Below are 20402 nucleotides of genomic sequence, written 5' to 3' on the forward strand. Positions count from 1 at the left end.
CCGAGTTATAGCCAGTTGACTGTGGCTTGTTCTCACCAAAAAGCAGCACAAAGCAGACTTTTTTCTTTCTTTCTTTCAAAAGTAAACCATCTTGGTTTCGTTTAGATCACGTGATTTTTGGCTGTACTCTTCTTTGGTGGTGCTGGGATCCTTCACATACTGTGGACAAGCGCCCTCTATCATTTCCATGCCCAAATAAGGCTTTGACGAGCGCTTGTCTTTGGCGCTGTGGATCTCGGACGATTTGACAAACAGACTCGTCGATGGCGTTAAAGCTCACTAATAACCCAGCAGCACCACTTCCACTTAAAGAAAGAAACGAATGGCTAAATGTCATCTTTGCCTCCGTCCCACACCTTCATCTCTTCCAGCGCTCCCTCCAGCTCCTCGGGACTCTTGTACTCAAAGTCCCTCATGAGGAACTCCTCGTCCACCTGGGCCATCCACTCCTGCATCTCCGCCAAGTCCTTCCTCAAGTTCACCTGCCTCTCCTGACTTTCAGCCACGCGCTCCTGGTGCCTCAGCAGCTGCGGGAAACACACACGTTAGTAGTTATTTTATTTTTAAGCCACATGATCTGACTTGGATGACATAGCATTTATGTGTAGATCACATTTAGTGTGGTCTATTAAAAAAAAGAGAATTGTGCATCATGGCAACAATTGATGTGTTTTTTCTTTAAAAAAGTGCTTGCAAACGATTTATATACAGGGACTACTGTTGCAAGGAAAGACTATTTTTGCTTCAATTGAATATTGTTTGTCTGTGTGTTGTGCAGCTGGTGACACTGTTAGCTCGGCCTATTAGGTATAGAGGGTACTGAGTGGCAAAAACTACTTTCTGGTCTTGACAGCCCATACATCCAAACAGAAAAGTCCTATCTGATTGCATTAAATAACGTTATACTCACTTTGCCACTCGATTTGTCATTCACCTTATGCATGCGCATACCCTCTATTCATGTCAATTGTATGCGTACCTAAATTATACAAGTTAATACACAATAAGAGATTCTCACCTCTTTGCTGAGGGCGTCCCACCTGCCCTGGCACTCGTCGAGTTTATCCTGACCCCACGTGACCAGGCCTGGTACTGCAGCGCCCTGCACCGCACACACATTCTCTCTCATCTGCTTCAATGAATTCTCCACTGGCTCCATCTCAGTCACATACTCCTAATGTAAAGCAAGACACAGCAAAGCAGAACGACTGAAGTCAGTCCCTTTAGTTGTGGCTCATCAACATGAGTATAATCTCATGATTCATCATTTTGTACTGATAGCAACAGAAATGAAAAAAGTACAGTCACAAACTAATGGTACTGTAGTTCCCATGTTTAATTGATCTAACTAGAAGTGAACCAAATCCAGCAATGATTATTCATTTTGTTGCGTGTCATGAACAACTGTAACAGGGAGAATTCTCCTCCATTGCTGATCCCAATGGCCTCTGACCTGGCACTGGTTAAGCTCCTCCTTTAACCTCTCGTCGCCTTGTCCCGTTGCGTCCCGCGACATCAGTTCCTGTACCGCATCCAGCCAGCGTTCCACCTCTGCCACTTTCACCTGACAACATTCAAGCAATCAATGCTATACAGTCAAACGTTATAAAGTGTTAAAGTGTTTTTTTTTCAATAAGCCGTATATATAGAGATAGTTTGCGTGTTTCCTAAACCCACCAGGATTGAGTTAAGACCCGCCTCGCGGAAACGCCCCTCTCAATAATCTTAAGTATGAAAGTGCGTATGGACGTTATTGCTGCTCGCTCAAGTGCAAAGCAATACTGTAACTACGCCCTACCGATCCATTACCATAATACACGCAGCATAATACGCCCAAAGCCATATCCAAACTATAACAATTTAACTGATAATTAGTAAGAGTTTTTATTTTGAGCACAGTAGTGACAAATTAATAGCATTCTCAGTACATTTTTCTATTTAGCAAAGTTACAAAGTTTTACCTTTTTTACAGTACAAAGTTTCAAGTTGTTGTTTTTTTAGCACAGTTTATTTTGAGCACTGCCGTTTATTAGTGCTGCATTGTGCAAATGCAGGCTTTTCTCAGAACCTACAAGTTTTATATTGTCTTCATGCCTTTACTAGACTTTATCCATTCCACTCTCCATGTGTACGGCAAGGATTTCAGCCACTCCTGGAAGTCCTCGCGTTTCCGTGAGGTGGGTCTTAACTCAATCCTGGTGGGTTTAGGAAACACGCAGATAGTTCTTAGTTGAACATTTTAACGCTTAAGGGAAGGTTACTTTACCTGGTTGTCCTTCATACTACCCAGCATGCACTGCAGAGTACCAAGCTCCTCACGCGACTTGGAGGAGAGCTGACTCCATCTTTGTAATTCAGCTGGGTCGGAAGCCTGTTGTGTTTGCTCTATCTCTAGACACAAGCCCTGGCAGACAATAGACAATTTCAAAATGAATTAATAGATTTTTGACATTCTCCAAGGTTTTACGGTACAAATATGGTAAATGAAATGCTGTCATGTTTCTCACCAAAACATAAATTAGTATCAAAACAAAAGTATCAAAGTGAAAGATGTCCCAAAGATTTGAGAAAATAAGTCTGCTTCCCAAAATGAATGTACAACAACCCCCCTCCCCCATTGCATAAATCTGCTTTCATCCAACAAGCACAAAAATCACACAGAGCCAAGTAAGGAACGGGAGAGAGAAAGATAAACTAATGGGATTCAAAACCTGTCTAGCCAAAGCAGCAGCTGCTGTCACAGAGTAGGATGGTGTGTTGTGGCTGACTGATGTTTTATTTATATTCTGTCATGCGACAGTGTTGCGGGCGGCTTGCCAAAAATAGCCCATCAAAAAGAAAAAAAAGCTCACATTGCATCATATCTTGAAGTTGCGACACCGCCAAGCGAAAAAGTATAAGTCAGGCTTGACTGACTGTCTGACTGATCTACTGGTTGACTGCTTCCACACTGTTAGGACCTCTGAGCCATAGGCCTGTGGGCACTGGGCCCAGAATGTGCCAAGTACCCCCCCTCACCACCCTCACAGCACCCACCCCGCCCCCCGGCACCATGGTCTATCTGCCACGATAACAAGGCCTAGGACTGGCCCACATTCCATTGGAACAGGAGGAGGTGAGCACACAAAATGTGTACACACACACACACACACACACACACACACACACACACACACACACACACACACACACACACACACACACACACACACACACACACACACACACACACACACACACACACACACACACACACACACACACACACACACACACACACACACACACAAACGCGCACTTCTCCGCTATTCTTCTATTCTGTGGTCTTAACAGACAGTGGAAAAGGAAGTGAGTGTCTCAGAATGGGGTTCATTGTGTGCTTGTAGTAAAAATAAAAAAGCCACATGGGATGGCACACTAGCAGACACTGCTGGTGAAAATGGAAGCTTTTCCTTTTTTTCTTCGTCTGGCGCAGCAGGCTAACATCCCAGAGGTCCACAGACAACTGTGCTGTCATTCACAGTTGTCAGGATGAAATACCAGAATAGAAAACAGCACGATTTAAGATGGCAACAAATACTACTTTGAGATTCCTCTGCTAACTATATGAACTGCTACATACAAGCAAACACATATTGATTTTGATGGGGGGGGGGGGGGGGGTGGGGGGGGGGGGGGTGACGGGGGGTGACAACAGTGGATGTCAAGGTTTATGATGAGTCGCGTTTTAACGTAAGTTATTCTCCAGTGGGCCAACAGGCAAAGGATTGTGTACAATAGCTGAAAGCATTGTTTCAGAGGAGGTCTGTTGTACACTCGTTCCCTCAAATATGGTACATGATTGCCTCTTGTGTTTTGGCTGTCCTTGATGACATTTGTCCCCAAACTCCACGACTACACTTTGCACTGGGCTCCCTGGAGGAGGCACACTGTGTTTTCCCAGCATATTTAGCTACTGAGGCCCTGTTTACTGCCAGGCAGCGTACGCCCCCTAACAGCTCTAGGGAGTAAAGGATGTCCACAAGTACTCAGGAAAAATAAAATACATTTTGCAACCTGAGCGAGCCAGCAGAAAGCTCTGGAGTTTGGACACTTCCACTGTTGAGCCAAGCTGACTGAGAGCTGAGAAAGGGACTTTTTAAACTTAATTTCAAGTTTTGCTATTTACCCACCACATGGTGTTCTATAGACGCTCGATGAAGCTGAACGCACCACAGTGGATTCAAACCCACAACCTCTGTGGTGGTAGGCAGATAGTTTACCACTGCGCCGCCCAGAGCACCAACAGTAAGTACTTCGACCGTTTGCGTGTTCTGTTCAGCCCACACACTCCCTAGTCTTCAAAACAACAAAAAACAAAAAATCTAATCTGAAGCCCTGCTTATGCCGTCCGCCCATTTAGGGGAAGGTAAAACAAATTTGCGTGATCCCTTGTTTGTTTTATACAACCAGCACCATTGAGAAGCTCTCCAAGACTCCATGTTTACAATAAGTAAACCTAATCTAGTCGCACACACCCAAACAGATCACCAATGACAGAGGCCCGAGTTGAAATCTGAGTCCTAATCTTTTCCTGGAAAACTCTTCTCCCTGTGCCCTTGATTTCCTGTTTCTCTACACTCTATCTACTAAAAAACATTTAAAAGGATTACCCAAGAAATTACTCATAAATGTTGTCCGTGTTTACTTAGTGTTAGCTACACTTTTCATATACAGGCACATACTAATGATCAGGAAATGTTGCCAATTACGCCCTTAACACATGGAGTGCCTAACACGTTCCCAGAAGTTAGCAACTCATAGCGTGGCTATGAGCTTGTATATCTTCTATTCTTTGAATAGCCAAAGTATAAAAAAAATATGGTTAAAGTGGTTACGTGACAGCGGTTACGTAACCACGTCACGTGGTTACGTGATGCGTTCCCAGACGTAATGGGTTAATTGTGCATAATTGCTGTACCAAGTAATTCACCCTTTGTTAGCCTTCTGGTTGGTCCCTGACTGACCAACCAGCAGGCTCTATCTGCCTTGTCCTACCCTGGATCCACCTTTTTTTATGTTGAATTTACAAAAACATAATTTTTGTAGAAATAAAAACATTTAAAAACATGCTGAGTCACTATACTGCCACTGAGCAGCCTCATTTCACTGAAACCAAGTTTGAAAATAGAATCGAACACACAGAATAATAATACGAAGCAACTGAATTAAAATGGTAGTGGATGAGTGTCCCACCAAGACACAGCAACCACTGGGTGTGAAGAGCGACTTGACAAAGGGTGAATTGCATAACAAGTGCTCACCTGTGCGCGCTCCACGGCCGCCTCTGCGGTAGGGATGTCCACGATGCCCTCTCTCAGAGTGGCCAGCCGGGCCTCCAGGCCCTCCACTGGATCTGGTACCGTTTGGGTGTCCATGGCCTCCAGGGTGGCCAGGGCTGAAGAGACAGGGGAGGGGAGGCAAGGAGAGGAGATGACAGGGTATTTTAACACTGGCTGGGTGTCACAGAGCTTCTAAATAGATACATTTACAGTAAGAATGTTTATCTAAAAAAATAATTCAATGAATGTGCATCAAGTTTCCACAAGGGGGCGATCTTTTGTTTAGCAAATGCACAGACATTAATTCACTGGTTCCCAAACAGTGGGTCGGGACCCATTTGTGCCTTAATTTTTTTGTTTCCTACATTTTGTTTTGAATTATTATTCATCTCAAAACATTTTCCAAAAAACATTCCTAAAAAGCATTTTTTTTCATGAATTATAAAACAAATTCAAATAATTTCATGAATAACTAAAAGAAAAATCTAAGAAATTCCATAAACTAGAAAATATGTTTAAGAAGTAGTTAAAATAGCAGATCTACAAGATCACAACATGGCACGAAGCGACGCGTTGTGAGCTTGTTGATCTGCTGTTTTCACTAGTTTGGGTCCTGGGCGAATGTCTACTTTCTCTTTTGGGTCACAGGCTTAAAAAGTTTGGGGACCACTGCATTCATTGGTATGGGTGTGTGCATGTGTATGGATGTGTGGGTGGGTGTGTAGCAGCATGTGCGCGTCTATGTGTTCTACTCCACAGTCCAGATGGTTGACAGCCTGGGTCTCATCAAACTGAGCCTGGGTGAGCTTTCATGACCAATTCAGGCCCATCAATCAAACATGCTTTCACAAACACCATGAACCCACAAAACAACTGACCAAGCCCACTCAAAGAGCGTATCAACTCAAGTCTAATGTGGATGTTTCTTTCCTCGTTAAATCGTTTTGTATCTGAGCACTTAGAACTTCTTTCTTCAATTTCTTTGCTCTATCTGTATCTCTCTCTCTTTTCTCTGTCAGTCATTTTATTACCAGGTGATTCACTGATTTATTACATAACCTGCCTAAGTATGTTTATATACAGAAAGAATTAAGTTTGAGAGAGAGATAGCAAGAGAAAGGGAGAGAAAGATGCAGTTGTAAAAAGGACAAAGAGAAAAGAAAGAAGGAGAGAACAGAGAGAATGAGAGAGAGAGAGGGAGAGAGGGAGGGAGAGAGAGAGAATGAGAGACAGATAACCAAACAGACAGAGGCCCCAGTGAAAGGCAAACTCTCCTCAAGCAGAAACAAAATGGTTTTCGTTGGCTCCCTTCCAAAACCTCAGTTATAAAAGCCCAAGAGGTATGGACAAGCACACTGACACATGCAAATGCACATGCACACGCCACACACACACCTAGGGTCAGCTGCAGACAAACAGCATTCTCCAATCTCCTTTTATATGCCGTTACTGGAACGGAGCAGTGTTCATAAATTCCATGAAGTAAAACGGTGACTGATTTTCAGGACTCCTTCAGATCTAAACCCGGGTCCTTGATTAAGACGGAGTGAGTGCAGAGACATTACACACACTCAGCCACTCACACTACGTCACCTGCACACACAAACACTCACACGGCCATGAGTTTTGGTGGTCATATAAGGGCATCATCCATTACTTGTTGGCTGGTCAAGGCTCCACATAAAAGCTGATATCCAATTCAGGCAGCTGCAGTAGGAGTAGTGAGCTGATCTCAGCCATTACCTCTGAAGGTTCACTATGAACCTGAAAGCTGTGAATTTAGAGTGCTGAGAGGGCAATAGCCCTGTGTCTCCATTTATTACAGCTCAGCTGTCCAAGCGTGTCAGGTTGTGTCAGTGAATGGATATACTTGGAGAGCCATTTTCTTGTTCATGAACATAGCGCTACAATGCTGCTGCTGCTAACATGTGTCGCACCAAATTCTGGGCCCTGGGTACAAGGATTCACTGCGCCCCACCCCTGAATGTTCTGGGAATGCATTAATAGGCATTATTTAGCAGATATACAAGCTTGTAGATCTTGTAGATCTGATCAGATTTGAAAAATCGTGAAAATGTATGCAAGTCTTTGAATATGTTTGACCCGATTCTATAAATGTCTTCTAAATCCTTCTAAGGTTTTTTGAAAAAAAAATTGAATTACAAATGTTCGCTTAAAAAATTACATATATTCAAAGATTTGCACACATTTTCACGACTTTTTCAAAGAGTGCCATGCTGTGAGCTTGTATATCTGTTATTTTTCAATAGCTAAAGTATATATAAAATAATTAAGGCCCCTCCACCTTTGGCCCTAGTAACTCAGTCCCCCTTTTCCACCCCTTGTGACACCCCTGGCTCTGAGGTACCTTCGTCAATCTCTTGCTCTCTGCTCTGCAGCGTCTGCAGCGTGGAGGAGTGGTGGGCCGACACCACCACCATGTTGTCTTTCAGAGAAGCCGTGGTTTCCTGTGACCCCACCTCCGCAGACAGCTGCTCCAGCCGTGGGCCCAGAACGGAAAGGTCGGCCAATCGAGACTGAGAGAGACATGGCGAAAAGGGAAGGATGAATCTGATTACCTTATCGTATTTATTTTTGTTCATTTAATGAATGAAGTGAACTGAATCAGAAGTGAGGGAACTGAATAAAAAAAAGTTGAGAAAATACAAAAGAAATGGTCGCAGTGGAGCAGTGGTTCGCAAAGTGGGGATCTACAGTAAATTGACCCATACAAGTCTGTAACTCTGACAGTGTACAAATGGAACCAAATGAACCTTAACGTCATTTGGTTCCATTTGTACACTATCAGAGTTAAGGGGAGGCCTTGAAATGTTAAAGTTTGAGAAACACTGCAGTGGAGGACTAAAAAAGATGAAAGTTACCCGGAGGATCCTTTAGGGGGATCTACAGTAAATTGACCCATACAAGTCTGTAACTCTGACAATGTACAAATGGTAAGGGGAGATCTTGAATTTTTAAAGTTTGAGAAACACTGCAGTGGAGGATTAAAAAGGTGAAAGTTACCCGACATTCTCCAACAAGGCTTTTGAGGTCGTCCTTGTTGTGTGACTGGACAACGGGGTTAGTGTCCAGCCACTGGTCCTGTTCTGCTAGGATGCGGTCCAGCTCCGCCATCTGGGCAGTCCACTCCCGGAGCCGGGCGAGGAGGGCGACCCGCTCAACGGACGCTTGCAGCTCCCTCAAACACACATCCCACTGGGTCTGGATCTGATCGATATCCGACCTCACCGCGTCCACGGAAACACCCTCTGAAAGACAGACCGACAGAAAGACAGACAGACGTAGGGAGGGAGGTCACATGCTGAATGAATGCTCGCTGACCTACTGTTCCACAAAACCTTTGTTTTGAATAACTCAGGATGTGTTTTTGTTTGTCCCTTTGTTGCCTCACCAATTTCTGTTGAGTGTATGTGGTTCGGCAATTTGCACCAAGTCATATCTGGTCTCTCTGATCAATTAAGACCTTTGAAAGCTAGAGCAAAATGTATCTGGAGCGGAAAAGTGGACGGGAGATTGGAGCAAGGAATAAATGGAAACACAAAATGAATGAGAGAACACAAATTATGGGGGAAAACAAAAAAAAGAAGGAAACGGAAGTTAATCCTCTCTGACATGTGATGTGCACACCAGGCTGAGGAGTGTAAACCACTGTTTCCCAAACAGTGGGTAGGGACCCATTTGTGGGTCGCGGACAGATTTTTGTGGGTCCCCTAATTTTTTGTTTCTTTTTTAAATTACCGGTACTATTATTTCAAAACATTTTCAAAAAACATTCACAAAAAAGTAAACTATTTCACGAATAAAAAAGATTCATGAAGAAATCAAAGATAGAAATTCCATACATTTGAACACAAATGTTTAAGAAGTAGTGAGAATAACAGATCTAAAAGCTTGCAGCGTGGCATGAAGCGACGCGTTGCAAGCTTGTAGATCTGCTCTGCTGTTTTCACTAGTTTGGGTCCTGGGCAAACATCTAATTTGTCTTTTGTCTTTTTTTCTTTTAGTTAAAAAGTTTAAACCACAGCGCTTATATGAAGTTAGCCATCCTGCAGACTTTTACTACTACTCTACCTGCAAAAAGAGTTTTGGTTCACATAACTGGTTCACAATAAAAAAGGGTTATGCCTGTAAATAAGCTCAAAATACAAAACAGCTGGGGAAGAGTTATAAAATCTGATCAGACACCATCATATACAGAGATGGAAGATTTCAGTTTGAGCCAAACACCATGAGATCCTGTGAAACACAGCATACTTTACACCCCTACTTTGGATGCACAAAGAAAAACTGGGTAGGGAACTTTAACCACTTAGACCCTCTAGATAACTGGACTTGAATTAAAACTACACACCGAATCTTGATCTACATACTCACAACATGCAACATATTGTGAGCTTGAAGATCGGCAATTTTTTGGCGAATGTTCCCTCCCAGAATAGGCATGCCGGGGTTCAAGAATATATTGTCTGTTAGCAGTAGGGTGCAACTGTCTCCCATCTCAACATCAAGCGACCATCACTTTGTGCCATACCTCTTTCCAGCTGGTCCATCAAGCTCCGGCCTTCCTGGGTCACCTGACCAACTGTGGCTTCCTTTGCTGATAGCTCCATTTCCAAAGTCTAAAGTCAGCGGACAGTAGATAGTTAAGTATAACACAGTTACTTATTTTTTTTTTACATATATTCACTACACTGGACTGTTTAATGTACAGTCCAAGTGCTGAGGCCCAAGCAAGTTGTTTCTGTAGTATACATGGTGTCTGGTACGCCTTTCCCAATCCCAGTGTGTTGCAAACCGCTTGACATTTATTTATCATTATTACTAGTATTTCTTGCTACCCGTAGCTGTATCTAACAGTTTTGTGTTATGTCCAGTGTTTCTTCAACAGAATTTCCCTCAATGGATAAATATATACTTTAGGTATATCCATGTTCCCTTGAAGGGGTTTCCTTTGTATTATAGCTATGCTTTGTGTTCAATCATTGCCAAACTTTAAATACAAAAATGTATTCATCATTGGTCATCTATTGGTCGTTTATATTATTTCTGACAGCTTACCTTTAGTGTGTCCTGTAGCAGGGACGTGTCAGCTGTGGTCTCAGAGTGTGTGGCGGCCAGGCCCTGAACAGTGTTCTTCCATGTATTCATCCACTTCAGCAGCTCAGACACGTTACTTTCCAACCTGCGCACCACAGAGACATGCATACATGGGAGTGTTGGCATTTGTGCTCACGTGTCTTTACACTTTATCCAGAAGATAAGGTGAACTATACGCAGTATGTGCCGTTATGAATGAGGGAGAGAGAGTGTGTGTGTGTGTGTGTGTGTGTGTGTGTGTGTGTGTGTGTGTGTGTGTGCGTGCGTGCGTGCGTGCGTGCGTGCGTGCGTGCGTGCGCGTGCGTGCGTGCATGAGTGAGAGAGAGAGTACGTACACTCGTCTGACTTCTATATCCGTCTCCACCAGTCGTCTCTTGGGGGGAGCAGGCGGGGGTAATTCCTGGTCATCATTTGCACCCATCGCTGCCACATCAACAGTCTCCATGACGACGTGCTCTTCCTCCTGTGTGACAACACGCTTTTCCACCTGGGTGAAGATGTGCTCTTCCACCTGCGTGAAAACGCGCTTTTCCACCTGGGTGAAGACGTGCTCTTCCACCTGGGTGACGACGTGCTCTTCCACCTGGGTGACGACGTGCTCTTCCACCTGGCTCAGCCCGGCATTGGTTGCAGCCTCCGTTACCTTGAGTTTAGAGCAGCGTGAGAGTGTCATCAACAAACAAATGTGTACCTTGCATGGAAGTTGAACTGACGGAAATCTAGCAGTTGGTATCCCCATTTATATATACTGGAGGTTCGGGCAGCATACCTCTAGTAGGTAAGGTATGCAGCCCTCACATCTCGAGTACCTACAGTATGTGGCACTGCTGATCCGACCAATATGTCTGAATAGTATCTTTGGCAGAGACCTGTTATACCGTGTGTCTCTCTTTTGTGCCCTTATATGTGGATATCTGTATCATCTGTCTCTCTACCTGACTTAACCCTTTTAGTGCCTATCCCGAACTAGTTCGGGATATTCGGGATCAAAAACAAATTTTTATTTGCTATTTTACTTACCCCGAGCTGCTTGGAGCAACGTGGGTGGTCCCGGCTCGCCCAGCGCTCACCAATGAGAGACGCTAGATGCTCCGACGATTTATTCCATTGAAAATGGTTTAAAATAAAGTTTAGACCCCCCCCAATGTTCACCAAATGTTCATTGTAGGCGGCGCGACGTATTCCAGGGTGCCTATCCCGAACATGTCCGGGATATTTAATAAAATGAATTATTTTATCGGAGGCCTCAACGAAGCCCCGGTCTAGACGTCCATCCTTGGCCGGGACTTAGACTCGGCCATCCACGGGCCGTATTCGCGCTAACGGCCGAATCGCGCCGCCCACTCCAATAATAAATCACATCTTTAGACAGGATTTTCTCCGGATTGTGTCCCCAGACCCAATGAGAAAGTTTTTTGCGGCTGAAATAGCTTTAGATCGGGCTTCTAAATGGGTTAGCATTTTGGCTACGTGTCAGCTAGCTTCCTCCTCTGGACACCCATAGGATTGACCGGAGTGAAAACACAGGCCAGTTGGGAGAGGGTCGACGAAAGCTATAAAGAAGGTCAATGGAGAAATTTCTGGCACTCTAGCACCCCTTGTGGCCGGATGGCACTGTATGAGTTAAGTATTGGTAGTTAAGGATGTATAACCATCCTATAACCATCAAAATGGAGCGTCTATTCTCCTTATGCTGATGCAAAGAAACGGCTTTATCTCGGAATCTAGTGCTAGAAACGCTGAAAAGGCAGAGAACAGCTTTTTTTCACTGCGACACTGTGCCGGGACGGTAAGCCGCGGTTAGGATTTTAGGTTTTCGTCTGAATGTAAACATACTTGGCCGCCATTATAGATTGTCAATTTCCACAACGTGGACACAATCGGGGCTTCCGGGGCTCTTCAAAATAAAGCGTAAGTGAATGGTTGCAGCCAAAATGGCTATAAATATTAATGGCTTATTTATATTTTATTTTTTTATCTCTTCCATGTTATACATATTTCTTATTAACACCAGACTCTTCAGTCACAGGGCTTAAAGGGGAATTTCGGTCAAAAACAACTTTCCTACCTTTGAAATGATGTTTTTGGAAGCCTTCAGGGTGATCCAGGAGTTGTTTTGGCCAAAGCAGCAATTTATTCCATTTTCGATTGTATGTACAGCTCAAAACAGCACATATAGGATCAGTTATTATTCCGATTATTTTTCCTGCTTCAAAGTCCATTTTTTCACTTTGTATCAGTCTCTGGTGCTCTTGCTAGCTACAGGAGGTACTGTTTCCACGGGAGCATCCATGTTTGTTGACGAAACTGTGACCTTTCAACTCCGCCTAGTTGGTGCAATCCCGGCTCTCGCCACTAGGGCGCATACTAGACCAGCTCCCTTCTGCTGTTGTTTGCTTTGTGAAGAAAATCATTTGTAGAATAAACTGATGCAACCCACAAGCTGTCTTTCGTATATGAAAAGTGTTGTCTTAGCCTCAACAAAGGGTACAGAAATAACTCACACCTACAGTATGTAAATATCAGCCTATTGTATCCTTTTCAAAAGAAGAGGACATAGCTGGAGCTTTTTGATGGAATGCAAATTAGGGTCGTTGTCAACCCCAAAACAACCCCAAAACAAAGGTGTCTTGAATAATGTAACAAATGCTGCGGTAGAGATACATTATAATGCAAGTTAAAATACCAGACAAGCTAGTCAGATTAGGTTTACAAAAGGAGGATCTTCTAAATACATGTGTCTTTATATTTGCAAACTATAGTTGTAACTATGCATGTGTTTGACAAGCTCTGGCTAAACTTATAATAGAAGCTAACGATTGAAAAGGTTTGTGAATAAGGTCAATCAACAAATCTTATTATGTCTGAGCTTATTTCTTGATGAGAGATAAGGACATGTATTCATGTGAACGGATATAACATACTCCTTGTTACTTATTGCCCATTTATTTAAAAAAAAGAGACACATTTAAAACAATACAATGAATATTTTTGGAAAAAATAAAAATAAAAAAAATACATTTTCAATGTTGGATATTCTATTGAGATCATGAGATGTATAGAAATCTAACATTACAGAGACAGGCTATCATGATACAAATAATTCAAATCTCTAATGTAATGTAATGATCCAATTGAAATAAAATAAAAAAGTTGTGGGAGACTATAGGGCTAAATGACATTTACATACTGTGTAAATAGGACTACATTTTCAAGGGGTTTGCATTTTCACAGCTCTCTGTAGGAATGTTGACTGACAATAGACTTGAGATAGGCCATCAATGAGCCATCAGTGTTGTTTTATCCCGATATTCAAATTATTCAATAAGAGATAGAAAAGACCCAGTGATACCGAAACAAAGCAGCAGAGAAGTGGGGTGGAGAGAGTAGCAGCAGCAGCATAGAATTACTGTTTATCTGTGGTCATAGACTGGGTCTAGTATGCGGCGCGCCCCTAGTGGCGAGAGCCGGGATTGCACCAACTAGGCGGAGTTGAAAGGTCACAGTTTCGTCAACAAACATGGATGCTCCCGTGGAAACAGTACCTCCTGTAGCTAGCAAGAGCACCAGAGACTGATACAAAGCGAAAAAATGGACTTTGAAGCGAGAAAAATAACCGGAATAATAACTGATCCTATATGTGCTGTTTTGAGCACATATGTGCTGTTTTGAGGCTTCCAAAAACATCATTTCAAAGGTAGGAAAGTTGTTTTTGACCGAAATTCCCCTTTAAAGCCAAAACAAATCCCAAGAATCTATTTTCAGACCATGCATCCTATATGTGAAAACATGGCGCGCGCACCGCATCAATATGTGAGGCGTTTCCCTCAAGTTCTGTGAATGTGTGCGTACGCCAATCCATGCTTCATTTCATAGAATTATCTTCTGAAGTTCTGTTGTATTATTCTATTGCTAGTCTGGCCAATTCAAATACTCATATCTTGAAATTATAACTGATTTTTAGTTTGGAGATCACTTGACTAGCGTTTTGACGACTGTCATTCACGCCACGGCCATTGCTACACCTCCCCCTTATTCAGAAAAGCCCCTATGGAATCCCCAAGACTGAAATCAGTCCCCAGGACTGAGAACTTTAACCCCTGCAGTCATCATATTTGCGAAACACTAAGTCAGTTGGTGAGGTGCAACTGCAAAGAGAGAATGGCTATAAACACACAAACCAAGCACACACACACCTGGAAGGAGCAGTCCTCCAGCTTCTGAACCAGGTTGTCCCATCTCTGGTTCAGCTCCTCCGTCTCTGCCTCGATGTTGGCTCCTGCCTCAGCACTCCGCAGCAGAGACTTCACGTCCTGCCCTGCGTCCGAAAGCTGGTCCAATGTCCGCCTTTTCTTCTCCATGTCCTCCTTCAACATCTACGGGGCGGGGGTGATGGGGTCAAACACTTATGTATAGAGTAGAAAATCGGCAGCTTGATGAAAGCGTTTTTCATTTTATCAATAATACATGCCACATCTGATTAAAAGCACAATTCATCTGACAATACACAATTTAATACAGTTTTAATATGGTAAATTCTAAATATGTGTGTCATTACTCATTACTGGAATTAAAGCATGTTTATAGGTGCAACAAATGCTAATGTTTAACACATATGCGACCTCGTAAATAAACTTAAACTGACCATTTAGTGGTGATCTACTTACTGCTAAGTGGCGGACATTAGAATTCAGTTCACTTGGGTCCTCTAAGTTGCCAGTCTGGACTTCACTCAAGGCCGTTTCTTTCTCTGTGAGCCAAGCTTTGAACAAGCCCTGCACAAGAGAGGGTAGGAGGAAGATATAAACACGTGTGGTTCACCAAATACTAGCACCACAACCACAGGCTACAGGGTTAAGGGGGCTAGTTGCGTAAAATAGCATCACTTTTGCTATTTTTTGCTATCGTGTGTGTGTGTGTGTGTGTGTGTGTGTGTGTGTGTGTGTGTGTGTGTGTGTGTGTGTGTGTGTGTGTGTGTGTGTGTGTGTAGGTTTATATAAAGTTGTAAATACTGTAAGAGGGGAGCATGGGTACATTTCAAAGTTGAATGGGCTTTCATAAGGTTTTAGGCAGTTTAGAAATGAACACTCCGTTCTTCACGTACCCTCGGTACCATCCCACAGAACCCGGGGACAGTTTTTGTTTATGCCAAAAGATAAGAGGGATCTCAACAGAGAGCTTTTTTGAATAAATCCTCAGTGTTAACTTTTCCATTTAGGCGTAAGTAAAGTATGTAACCAAATGGACCATTACGTGTGCATTTGATTACATACAGTATGTGCCCTCTCAGATTCCTATTTTGGTCATGTCATTACAGGCACATTATTAAAATCTTAAGCTTGTAGATCGGCTATTTTCGCCACGTGACACCAGTACGAAATACTGTATATAATAATAGTGTGTGAGGTCTACCTGGTCCTCTTGCAGCTGCTGCCACACCAGTAGTACCTCCTGCAGCTTGTGCCACCTTTCCTCTGTCCAGCGACACACAGCTGCCCAGCGCTCACCCAAAGACTGAAGGAATGTGACCAAGGAGAACAAAAGAAACAGATATTAAGCCATCACAACTCAAAATACAGTTTCCCCATTACAAACATCACTACATATAACTTAGTTGTCATCAGTGGTGGAAAAAGTGCTCCAATTTCTTACAGTAGAAATACTCTGTAACAAGTAAAAGTCCGGAATTCATTTTACTTGAGTAAACGTACAAAGGTATTGGTATCAGAATGTACTTAAAGATCTACAAGCTCACAATGCTTTGCAAATTGGTCATATTTTAGTAAAGTACCTAAAAACTGTAAGTAAATGTATCTTTGTTACTTTACGCCACTGGTTGTCATTGTTCCTTCTATCCAGCTCTTAGACAACAAACAATATTACGGATACACTGTGTATTCCATTCACACAGCCCCATCACAGGCAGATATCTTACTTGTAGTTGTTCCTCCAGTGCAGCGGTGGCGCTCTCACCACTGTTCTCGTCCACCACCACTACCATGTGCGTCAGAGAGTTCACCTTCACCTGCTCCGCCTCCAAGTCGTTTTGGAGCTCCTGTGCAGAAACGTAAACACCACGATGAGCTGGGTCGTATTAACCATTAACAGACCTGCTGGGAACCCATTAAACTTTGCGCTGGCATCATGCAGAGAGCGTACGGTCAATGACACTACACTTGGGTTCAAGCACAGGACTAGGTGATTGTGACAGACATCCAATAAGCACCACTGGGAGTTTATTTTTTACAAAAATGCATGCGATTGGGAAGCGCCATGACCAGTGAGAGAATAAACTTACTCTATGTCATTTTTCCTATTCTTTGCCTACAACCAATTTCCGCCAAAACAAACAAAAACGAATAAAATCAAAAGTGACCAGCGAAGTTTGGCAAATGTGACCATGGTCGTACAACAAACTTTGAGCATTGTGTGCCAAGATGTAGGCCAGATGTAGGCCACGCTTCAGAGCCCGGACATTTAGTGGAAGTACAACAAACTTTGAGCGCTTTGTGCCAAGATGTAGGCCAAATGTAGGCCACGCGACAAAAGCCAGATGCTGGAGCTTAGCTCCTTCTGGGAGCACCTCTCAAGAAGTGTATTTCATCTGGTAAAGTTTAAACAACAATCTTATAATTCAAAGTCAAAACAAGAACTTTGCTCTTCCAGCCTTACTTTGTGCTGCTCTATTTGAGCCGTGTATCCATCCAGGTCTCCCGCCGTCGGCTGTGTCTCCATCTTTCTGATCCGCTCCTCAGTCTGTGTCAGCCAATCAGAGAGCTGCTGCAACTGCTGCTGCTGGAGATCCATCAGGACCTCGTGGAGTCTAGCAAGTATGAGCAAGATGGAGGAGGGACAGAGAAAGAGAAGAGGATGAGGTCAAGTTAGAAAGAGTGAGGAAAAGGGAGCGAGAGTAAGGGAATGAGGGAGTGTGTGAGAGAGCAGTAAAGGTTGTTGGGGAGAGAAAGAGTGAGTTACCAAGAACAGAGAGCAAGGTAAAGGAAGCAAAAGGAGATAAAGTGTAATGAATAAACAAGAGAGGAAGAAGTGGGGGAGAAAATAATGGATAGATTGAATACTTTGGAAGATAAAAGGCCTAACTTTGTCTCCAGCAGTAGAGCACGAGATAGCAGCCAGTTCAATACGTTTTACAATCAACTGACATTCAACATGATCAGCACATTCTCCATGCCCATGGTATCTACAGGAAGCAGAAGGATGATGGCCTGGATGCAGGCTGATAATATATGTAAATACAGTACTAATTGACCATTGGAAAAAAAACATGCATAATATAATGTATGTTACATTCTCGTCTTTGTAATGCATACTTCTTGCACTTCCATAACAGCTGCACGTGAGTTGGGAGTAAATAATGACTGCATCACGCTCTGTCAGTATGAATGTCAGGCGGTGCTGAGGCATGAAATCCATGAAATAATGCATGAAATATCAAGTCTGGTTTAGTCCTCTGTTATTTCACAGGGGAGAATCAACACTGCTGTTAAACTGAAATAAGCTGTTTAGCAATATATGGCAACAGATTACCATCTCACGTCGATAGATGTCAATACCAGTGTGTGACAGCACTTGATTCATTTTTCAATTAATCACACACACACACACACATGCGGAAAACAAACGGAAATTCCCAATGTGTGCGTGTGTGTGTGTCTGAGAGAGCAAGAGAGAAAGAGAGAGAGAGACAGAGTGAGTGAGAGAAACGTGTGTGTGTACCTGGCCTGTCGGTCCATACTGGCCACTCGGAGGCTCTCCCAGCGTGAGTTTAGGAGGGTCATCTGTTCCCTGATCTCATCTTCCTCTTCCTCCGTCAGGTTGCCTTGGGCCATCAGCTGGTTACCTGCTTGCAGCACATTACCCACGCTGCTCTGGTGTGCCGTCAGCTCCATCATGAAGGCCTGGGAGGGGGGGTCGCCAGAGAGTAAGAAATACTCAACTTAACTAAAACTGTTTATAAAGACACATTTCGTTGTTGTCGGGTGGAAACCTTGTATGTCCAAAACCGTTTGTTTTGTATTTATAATTTAAAAAAATGATTTAAACTAGTGAAAATAGCAGATCTACAACGCCTTGCGGTGCGAGGCGTGTGCCATTTTATGTTCACCTGCACCAAAGAGTTGACATCCACTGTCTGCATGCGTGCATGTATATTCTAAATGAAACCGTACCTGCTAACCTGTAAATGAAACCTAGCTAACTCCAAAGTGAAGCATCACGGTTAAGTATTAATGAAAGTAAAATTGCACATTCTCAGATGTAAGGGGGGAGGGCTCCAAGGAAAGCTTGGAATCACTACAGTATGTTGGAACATCAGTATGCGATGCATAACCCAAAAAGATTGATCTTCTTGATAGAGCGTGTTTAGAGCACTGCAGAGAACATAAACTATGCAGCGACAAAGAATGTGCTTCCCAGCTTGGTATGGGATAATCACTACCTACTGTACTTTCTGTACGGGGTCAGGGTGACAGAGGGCATACTCTTACCAACACACTCTTGTCCAGTGAGGGGAGCCAGGTGACATGCTGGCCTAATATGGTTTCGATAATATACTGTATGTTGGCAAAGACACTTGGCAACCTCTCATCAACATCTGGGTCTGTTTCTCTGTCCTGCCAATGAAAAGTGCTAGCTGGCAAATAATATATAACATCGAGCTACCTCTCCCCTCTAAATGCATTCAGAGTCACCTCGGTCCTCTTGTCCTCAGGGGTGTTGTCGAGGACACACACACTGGGAGGGGGTGATTCTCTGAAGAGGCCAATTGAGGCCAATTGCAAAATAGAAAAGACGAGAGAGGGGGAAACTCTTCAGCTGGATGAAAGACAAGAAAGAACTAGGAGGAGCTAGCTTGCTTTTAACCCTTCATATGAGCTGCGTTTGTTTTAGCTCTTGTGGTGAGCAATCAGCCAGCTAGTGAATTAAGTTATTGTCCGTTTTCTTCCTCTGAGCGCTCTGGATGAGTAAGCATTTTCCAACTGGGCACTTGTTCTGAGCACATTGTTTTGGTTGTCGCTTTTTTATCCTCTTGAAAAGCTGCTCTTAAAGAGGCTTTGGGTATTTTGCTACCGGCTTTCTGTTCTGACCTGGATTCCAAACAGTAAACTCTCAAATATTCAGATTTCAGCCAAGGGAGTGAATCATAGCATGCATGTGTGCTTGCGCTGCACACACAAACACCCTCTACAACTACCCCTTCACAAGCAAGTACAGTACATTTTGAGCTAGGGCACACACCACAGAGTGCTGTGCTCCTCTGTGCTCAACAGAATTCCTGGCATTCCCGACATGTACAGAGCATGTTCAATGGGACATCAGAGGCTTCTATCTCTGAACACAAGCAGCATGAATCTGAGCTGTGGAAACTGTTCAGAGACAATATATTGCTGAGCACTTCTGAAGGACAAAAGCATGTGCAGTAAAATAGCATCACTTTGTCGCAATGGGGAAAGAATCAACCTTGTAACCTGTCATGAATCACTTTTCTAAATATAAATACCATATTTGGATTAAACCTCTAGACTACAAACAGTCAAATATTCCACCAGGGAAATTATATAAAGTTTGGCAGCCATTCTTGGACTATTTTAGTCTAAATTTCCCCTCTGGGGATGCTCAGGTATACAGTAGGACGATGAATTACTTGATTGACAATATCTGTATGGCAAGTGACACACTGTGTAGGAATGACTAAATGTTTTATTTATGTTTTGTATTTTTAGGTTTGTATTACTGAATAAGAAAAAACTCCACACACACCGTCTTCAAATGCAAAAAGGGGGGATTTATTTGGGACTCACAACGTCTCGGTCGTATTTAGACCTTCGTCAGGCAATCTACATTAAAAGACACATTTTGCATTTGAAGACGGTGTGCATGGAGTTTTTTTCTTATTCAGTTTACCGGACCATTGTTTGGTCTCTCTTTGATGCACCTGTCGCTTCT

At 43.2% G+C, this 20402-nt stretch overlaps 1 protein-coding gene across 4 annotated transcripts in view; it reads right to left on the minus strand.

Annotated features, from left to right (window-relative positions):
- Positions 1–20402, minus strand: part of utrn (utrophin) — a 274917-nt gene that overhangs the window by 200210 nt on the left and 54305 nt on the right. For all 4 annotated transcript variants that reach the window (XM_080744640.1, XM_080744641.1, XM_080744642.1 and 1 more), the window contains exons 11-26: positions 18174–18355; positions 17112–17262; positions 16375–16494; positions 15852–15953; positions 15107–15214; positions 14636–14815; positions 10775–11082; positions 10401–10524; positions 9874–9961; positions 8346–8590; positions 7690–7858; positions 5304–5437; positions 2267–2404; positions 1454–1564; positions 1019–1174; positions 357–527 (exon numbers count right to left, since the gene is read on the minus strand). In XM_080744640.1, coding sequence (XP_080600766.1) covers positions 357–527; positions 1019–1174; positions 1454–1564; positions 2267–2404; positions 5304–5437; positions 7690–7858; positions 8346–8590; positions 9874–9961; positions 10401–10524; positions 10775–11082; positions 14636–14815; positions 15107–15214; positions 15852–15953; positions 16375–16494; positions 17112–17262; positions 18174–18355 — 2487 coding nt within the window. The remainder of the gene's footprint in view (positions 1–356; positions 528–1018; positions 1175–1453; positions 1565–2266; positions 2405–5303; positions 5438–7689; positions 7859–8345; positions 8591–9873; positions 9962–10400; positions 10525–10774; positions 11083–14635; positions 14816–15106; positions 15215–15851; positions 15954–16374; positions 16495–17111; positions 17263–18173; positions 18356–20402) is intronic.

The sequence above is a fragment of the Nannobrachium achirus genome (genome assembly GCF_963921795.1).
Source record: "Nannobrachium achirus genome assembly, chromosome: 16".
Taxonomy (NCBI): domain Eukaryota; kingdom Metazoa; phylum Chordata; class Actinopteri; order Myctophiformes; family Myctophidae; genus Nannobrachium; species Nannobrachium achirus.